The sequence below is a fragment of the Cricetulus griseus genome, chromosome 5, assembly GCF_003668045.3.
Source record: "Cricetulus griseus strain 17A/GY chromosome 5, alternate assembly CriGri-PICRH-1.0, whole genome shotgun sequence".
Classification (NCBI taxonomy): domain Eukaryota; kingdom Metazoa; phylum Chordata; class Mammalia; order Rodentia; family Cricetidae; genus Cricetulus; species Cricetulus griseus.
Window position 1 is genome coordinate 182,077,421 of NC_048598.1, and position 8,201 is coordinate 182,085,621.

At 45.5% G+C, this 8,201-nt stretch overlaps 1 protein-coding gene across 1 annotated transcript in view; it reads right to left on the bottom strand.

The window, feature by feature from the left end:
* Tdrd9 (tudor domain containing 9) overlaps positions 1-4,049 on the bottom strand; it is a 92,131-nt gene extending 88,082 nt beyond the window's left edge. Inside the window, exon 1 of the mRNA XM_027416694.2 lies at positions 3,823-4,049. Coding sequence (XP_027272495.1) covers positions 3,823-4,049 — 227 coding nt within the window. The remainder of the gene's footprint in view (positions 1-3,822) is intronic.
* Between the last annotated feature and the right edge of the window lie 4,152 nt (positions 4,050-8,201).

The window sequence follows — 8,201 nt, forward strand, 5'->3', positions numbered from 1 at the left end:
TCCCCTTTTACAAGACTGGAGAGATGTCTCAAAGGCTAAGAGCACTGGCTGCTATTCCAGAGGACCTGGGTTTAATTCCCAGCACCCACATGGTGGCTTATAACCATTTAAAACTCCAGTTTCAGGGGCTCCAACCCCCTATTCTGGCCTCCTTGGATACCAGGCACTCACATGGTGTAAACACATACATCAGGCAAAACATTCATACACATAAAATACATCTTTTAAAAAGGAGCTTTGCTCCATGAAAAACTCCATGTTCAGAGGTTGCAACCCACTCTGCCACAGAATCAGGCATGTCACTTTGCCAACCAAATCCATTTTTCCTTTATAAAATCATCACAGATGATTAGCTGATAAGAGTCCAATAACGTCAAAGCATTGATGTTAAGGACTAAATGTCGTAGCTGCATTCTGAGTGGACATGCATGTATTTAGAGTCCAGGAAGGCACTGCAGAGAAATGCCACCTCTCAGAAAAGCATTGTTAGTAATGCATTAGGCAGGCAAGTTAAAATGGCTATGGCAATTTGACAAAGTAATTTGGTATATGCCAGTCTATTTTTTTAATGGCACACTTACCTTTTGTCATTTCATTGCTCTGAAAATTCACTTTGATTTAACAAATCTCAGTCCATAATGACTTGGAGAGTTTAAAAATTGTTCCTTAGAAATTAAAATGGCAAATGAATGAATGAACTTTTAGTTTCTGACAAGGTCAAAACATATTTTAGTTCCAGTATCAAAATAAATGAATTAAGGCATTACAATTCTTCAGGGAAGCCTAAGGCAGTGGTAGAATCTTAAGTAGGGCTATGACACAAAATCATTTACCAGAGTAATTCAAGGAAATAAAGTCTGAAAAAAATATAAATTACCAGGTTCCCCCCAAAAAACAAAAATTACCAAAGCTCTAAAAGCTGAACTTCACTGTACAAAGACTGAAGTAATGCTAACAAGAATAACTTTTAAAAATTAAAACACTGGCTGGGCAGTGGTGGGTGGCACTCGCCTTTAATCTCATCAATTGGGAGGTAAAGGCAGGTGGATTCCTGTGAGTTCAAGACCAGCCTGCTCTACACAGTGAGTACCAGGACAGCCAGGGTTGTTACACAGAGAAACCCCGTCTTGCCACACTAGCCTGATGACTTGGGTTCCACCCTAGAACCCACATAAAATGCCCAATAAAGTGGCACTCATCTGTAACCCAGCACTCCTGAGGTGAGCAGAGAGGCAGACACACCAGAGTTGTCCAGAAGCTCTCCAGCCAGCTAGCATGGATAAACAGAATCAAGAGAAAACCTGAGCCAACAAGGTACAAGGTGAGAAGTGCTCCCGAAGGTCGTCCTTTGACCTCCACACACAGACCATAACTTGTTTACACATACTTGCACACATATATGCACACGAGTGCACACACACACAGACGGCACACACACACACCCTATGTATATTCTCTGTAGTGTTCCAATTTTAGTGTATATGCTGCCAAAGCGAGCACACACATCTATATGACACAGAAATAGAGAAGGATAAATAATTTTTTAAAATTGAAGAGACATTTGAGTTGGTGGAGCAAACCTACAACCACAGTGCCTATGAGGTTATGGCAGAAGATAACTTATGCTCAGCTCAAGATCAAATTGGGCAAAATAGTAAAACACTATCTCAAATAACTTTTATTAAAAACAAAAGGCGCCGGGCGTTGGTGATGCATGCCTTTAATCCCAGCACTAGGGAGGCTGAGGCAGGAGGATCTCTGTGAGTTTGAGGCCAGCCTGGTCTCCACAGCGAGTGCCAGGATAGGCTCCAAAGCTACATAGAGTAACCCTGTCTCAAAAAACCAAGTAAATAAATAAAAGAAAGACGCCCCCAACAACTGCAGAGTGTGCTGGATTTGGGGCGGGAGTAGCAGAGAGGTACCAAGCTTGGGCTTTCTACTTGCCACATCCAGGTCTTTTCTACACAGAGGCTGTCCTCACATCCACATGCAACTGGAAGAGGACGCTTAACTCAAAGACAGTGAGAGGCAAAAGGTTAACACAACTGAACAGAGGGGCTGGGGAGATGGCTGGTGGTTAAAAGCACTGCTGTTCTTCCAAAGAACTGGAGTTCAGTTCCCAGCACCCACCATCCCAATCCCAGGGATCTGACACCCTCTTCTGGCCTCTGTAGGCACTCATAAATGGAATACTCACAATGCCACATAAGTTTAAAATAATAATAAAATAAAACCCAACAAGGAGCTAGGCATCAAACTCTTTGTGATTTACCTACTGAAATGTACAATGTACTGGAAACATACATCTCCACAAAAACCTGCACACAGATGTTTACAACAGCTTCATTCATAACTTCCAGAACTGGAGAACCACCAAGATGTGTATCAGTAGATAAATATGCTACATCCAGCCAGTGGGACATCAATCTATGCTAAAAACCACCATAAAGATATAGAACCTCAGACTGGAGAGATGGCTCAGCGGTTAAGAGCAGTGACTGTTCTTCCAGAGCACCCATGTTCAATTCCCAGCACCCACATGGCAGCTAACGACTGTCTGTCACTCCAAGAGCTGACACCTTCACACAGACATGCGTGCAGACAAAACACCAATGCACATAGAAATAAATAATTTTTAAAAGATATGGAACCTCAACCACATATTACTAAGGAAAGCAGAGTCTCAGAGGGCTGACATTGTGTGGTTCCAACCACACAGCACTCTGGAGAAGGAAAAGATGGTAACAAAAAACAAAACAATCAAAAAAAAAAAAAAACCCACTATCATTAGCTATCAAAGGTTAAGGAGAGGTTAAAAAAAAAAAAACAAAACAGGTAGAGTACACAGATTTTTGCTGCTAATACCACCAAGATGGTGACAGATGTGCACCACCACATGTCCAAATTCACGCCACGTGTGCAACACCACAAAAGACCCAAGGGCCCCTGGAGGAGTCTAAATGATAATCCTTTGCCACACAATGAGTGTTCCCTAATAACAGTGGCCAGTGCAGAAGGACGTGGATATTCCGGTAACTCTGCACAGGGTTTCTGGAAACCCACAACTAACTTCAGAAGTCAGTGTCTGGGGAGTCGAAAGAGAGAGAAGGACCAGGGATTAAAAGTGTATAATGGTTTTACAGAAGACCCGAGTTTCATTCCCAGCACCCAGGCCAGCTGGCTCACAATAACCTCGAACTCCAGCCCTACCCACCCCCATCTCAAAAATAAATAAACCTCTAGAAAGGAGGGTAGGCAGCACCTGGTCAGTGAGATGACTCAGCTGGGTAAAGGCACTTGCCAGCAATCCCAATGACCCGAGTTCAATCCCCAGGAGACGACATAGTGGAAGGACACTCTGATACGGTATCCTGGCACAAATATACATACGCACGCACGCACGCACACAAAGAATCTTTGCAATGAAAGTTTGTAAAGCAGTCTATGAACCTGGGGCTGGGGTCAATACACCTGTAATCTCAAGACTTGGGGAGGTGGAGGCCAGAGGATGAGAAATGCAAGGTTATATCCTTGGAGGCAGAAGTTGAGGCCAGGCTGGGCTACACAACAGCCTGTTACGAAAGAAAAAGCCAAAAAAAAAAAAAAAAAAAAAAACCCAAAAAACAAAACAAAACAAAAAACAGGCAGGGAATTAAAATAAGTAAATAAATAAACCAACACACAAACCACCAGATTCTTGGGAGGCTCAGCCGCTTGCAGGAAAACCTGGGCAGGCACCTGTTTGCTGAGGGCTGGAGCTCCATACACGATGCTCCTCGCGGCTTGCAGGCCCTCCTCACAAGCCCCTCCCGGTCTCCCTACCTCCCGGAGGCTGAAGCTGGCCGGGCCGGTGCTGTGGCCACAACTGGACCTGGAACCTGGGCCTGGACCACAGGGGCATCGCCGGGGGCTGCATCGGGGCGCAGCGCCTCCTCCCGGGCTGCCTCGGCAGGGAAGGCGGGCGGCAAGCCCAGCAGCTCCACATTGGTCACAGTCTTGCCTATGGTGAACCAGTCGTTGATCTGGTCGACCGTGAGCTTGCGCAACATCCTCGGCGCCCAGGAGCGGCCTCAACTGCCCAGCTCCAAAGGCGGCAAAAGCCTCAATCGAAGCCCCCTGCCCAGCGCGCCACAACGACCGTTCCAGAAGCCCTGCCCCTCCCCCTGCCGAGGCCGCCCAATCACGCGGTGCCACGCAATAGGGTGGGGCCAGGCCCTGCACGTGCTGCTCGCCTCGAGCCTCGTGCCTGCTCCGCCGCCGCACACGGGGGTGGGGGAGCCCCGCAAGGCCTGCTGGGACAGCTGCGGTCCCGTGGCCCGCTCCTAGTGGCCTTGGTGGTGGCATCTGCGCATCTGCTGGTGTTCACGGCGCTCCTGCTGCCAGCCCGAGCTAGAACCCTAGGAGGAAGGCCCGGCCTCAGCCTGAGCTGGGCCGCAAGCCTCGGGCATCATTGCTTTATGCTCCGGGGCACCTGAGCCGTCGGTCGTTGGACAAGGGTCCCAGTGGCCCTAACAAGCTGGAGTAGTTCTCGGTGTTCTCTTCCCACAGGACCCGAAGATCAAAGATCGCGCGCGGGCCACTTGGAACCCGGCAGTTGTTAAAGGGCTCGGAAGCTCTAGGTCCCTGGCGGATGGCTCTCGGGCCTTGGCCTTTGGGTCAGATGTGGCTTCTTCACAGAGCAGCCGGAGGTTCTGGGATGCAACGTTTAGCAATGAAGTAACAGCTGACAGCTTTCAGCGCTGAAGGAGCTGTTTAAACAGCTCTCTCTCTGTCTCTGCATAAGGCAAGATAAAGTGCTTAAAGTTCACTCAAGCTTTTAGCCTCGGAACACAGCATTAGGAGCTTGGAGTGAATCTGCCGGGGCAGCCTGTAAACATGTTCAAACGTTTGGAGATGTGTTAACAGTGTTTGGGACCTGAAATTACGCTAAAAGCCTGTGGTCTGGTTTGCAGCTTCGTCTTCAAATAGCTACGGTGATCTCCCTGTTAGCTCACAACTGTAATCCTAGCACTTGGGAGGCCCAGAAGGAAGGAATTACGGGGCGTTTACCAGCCTGAGCAACACAGAGTTTATCTCAAAAAAAAAAAATCAAAATAAAATATTCTTTTTGAACTACATCTTAAACCTGATTCAAGTTCCAAGACCCTCTTCATACTCCTCATAGATACTTGGGAACCCAAAGAGCTTTTGTTTATGGCTTACATCTATGGGAGATTACAACCAAGAAAGGTTTGATGTGTCCAAATGATCTTTAGCTGTCAGCTTGGCACAGCTGAGGGCTGTCTGAGGGAGAGTCTTAATTGAGGGACTGCCCAGATGAGATTGGCCTGTGGCCTTGTCTGTCCGAGGTTGTCTAGATGTGTGACAGGCATCAGTTCCTAGGCAGGTGGCACTGAACGTTAACCAGTGAACAGACTTTCTCAGTGGTTCCTACTTTCTGCCTCAAGTCCCTGCCCTTGTCTTCCCCCAGTGATATAGTGTGACTTTTAAGTGTACACTAAAATAAACCCTTTCCTCCCCAAATTGCCTTAATTAGAATGTTTTATTAAATTGTTTATTAAAATAGCAATTAAAACCTCATTTGCTGTCAGGCAATACTATTTATGAAAATCACTGTTTTCCAAAAAGCTCATATGTAAGAGTGACACTTTTTTTTAAAGTTTTTATTTACAGGTATGTGCACATGTATATTATGTGTGAGTGGCCAGAAGAGGGCATTAGATTAGCTGGAGATCCTGGCACCGTGTGAGCTGCCCAACATGGTACTCTTCCAGAACTGCTGCTGTTCTTAACTGCCGAGTGAGTCATCTCTCCAGCCCCAGAGTGACACTTAGAAATTTTCACCGGTCCCTTAGTGTGTCTTTGAATGAAAAACAGCAGCTTTTCCATCTCTGTGAGGCTGTGTGATATCACAAGTCTCACAGTCTCTGGAAAATTCCATTGTGCACATAAGAGAATTCTAGCAAGAAAAGACAAATCTTAACTATTGTGATGAAAAGAGTTTTGGTCCTCAGAGGCCTTAGAGACCTCTGAACCTGGAGACTCAGTACCCTAAAAGAACAAGCTTTCCAAGTTTTCCTACAGCTTCTTAATCCAAACCCCTTTCCCTCCAAAGCAGGACTGGGTTCATTCCTCCGCATCCTCATCCAACCATCCCTTGCCTGAACAAACTTACTGTAGATCTGTTGTAATCATTCCTTTGTTTTTAACTTGTTCAAAACTGTATTTCGCCTTTGCTAAATGTTAATTCTCAGATAAATGGAATAGGCAGTTATTTAACTTCATCGCTGTTAGGATCATTCTGTTTGGTGATGCTAGGAATGGAGCCAAGTGTCCTTGCGTGTACTAAACAGACACCCTTCCACAGAGCTACGCCCCTAGCCCCAGTCTTCAGTTTACTATGTGACTTCTAGACTTCCTATTTCTCTGTCTGATTGGTTTCAGTAAGATTTTTTTGAGCCTTTGATCTTTTTTTAAAAATCCCTTTTGGGGGGCTGGAGAGATGGCTCAGAGGTTAAGAGCACTGACTGCTCTTCCAGAGGTCCTGAGTTCAATTCCCAGCAACCACATGGTGGCTCACAACCATCTGTTATGAGATCTGGTGCCCTCTTCTGGTGTGCAGATATACATGGAAGCAGAATGTTGTATACATAATAAATAAAATCTTTTTTAAAAAAATCCCTTTTGGGAAATTCTCAATCAGCTATTAGCTCTTCAAATATTTCTACCCTGCCCCCATTGATTTCTACCCAAGACCGAGTTAGCTGTATGGCTGAGGGTAAAGCCGTTGTAGAGTTCTTGTGTTGTTCATCCCCAGCACCGTGAGAGAAAGAAGCTGTACGTAGTGGCTCACTTCTGTAATTCCAGCACTTGAAAGACTGAGGCAGGAGAATTGCCATGAGCTCGAGGCCATACATATATGCAGGCAAAACACCTATATACATAAAATATTAGTAATTTTATATTTTAAAAAAACAACAACAACAAAGGAGGGCTAGCTAGATGGTTCAGTGGGTAAGGTGCCCAACCGCTCGAGTGTGGTGCCTGGGACTCCACATGAATGAAGTGGCACTTTGGATTCCCACCCCCACCCCCTTATCCACATAAAAGTTTTTAAGGGTAAAGAAAGAGGGGGGGGGGGAGAAACAATACCAGCTGCGCTTGGCTGAACGCTGTGAGCTTCTATCTGTGAGGTATCTTTGTTTTGTTTTGTTTTGTTTTGTTTGTTTTTCAAGACAGTTTCTCTGTATTGTTTTGGACCCAGTCCTGGAACTCGCTCTTGTAGACCAGGCTGGCCTCAAACTCACAGAGATCGATTCATCTGCCTCTGCCTCCCAAGTGCTGGCATTAAAGGTGTGTGGCACCAACGCCCAGCTCTATGAGGTATCTTTGTCTTCTCTTGTTTTTCATCTTTATTTCTCCTGTCTTCTACTTCTGTAGCTGCTTAAACATACCCAATTTGTTCTTTTAGGTTTTGTTTATTTGTTTTTGTTTGGTTGGTTTGGGTTTTTTTTTTTGCCAGAGTTTTGTTTTTTAAGCCAGAGTTTCTCTGTGTAACAGCCCTGGCTATCCTGGGACTCTCTTTGTAGACCAGGCTGGCCTCGAACTCTCAGAGATCTGCCTGTCTCTGCCCTGATTAAAGGCGTGTGACACCACCCAGCTTTTTTTTTTTCTTTTTTTATTTTGTCTCCCTCACCCACCCACCCCCAGCTGAGAACAAAACCCAGGCCTTGTGCTTGTGCAAGCTCTCTACCCACTAAGCTAAATCCTCAACCCCCCAATTTGTTTTAACTCAATAGATAAATTTATTTTTCCAGTTTCTGCTGAGGTTTTAGTTCTTTAAACATAAGTATGGGGCTGGAGAGACGCCTCTGTGATTCAGAGCACTTGTTGCTCTTCCAAAGGACCCGGGTTCAATTCTCAGCACTGACATAGAGATCACAACCATCCATAATTACAGTGTCTTCTGACCTCGGAAGACACCAGGCACACACTTGGTACACAGACATACATGTGAGCAAAGCACTCATACACATAAAAATAAGTCTTTTTTTTTTAAACTAAAATAAAGCAAGAACAAGTTTTGTCCTTTCGTTTTTTGTTTTTAGAAACAGGGTCTCGTGTAGCCCAGGATGGTCTTGTTGTACCCAAATTCTGAAACCCCAAAATCACCAAGAGACTTTTATTGTTGTTTAACGAGC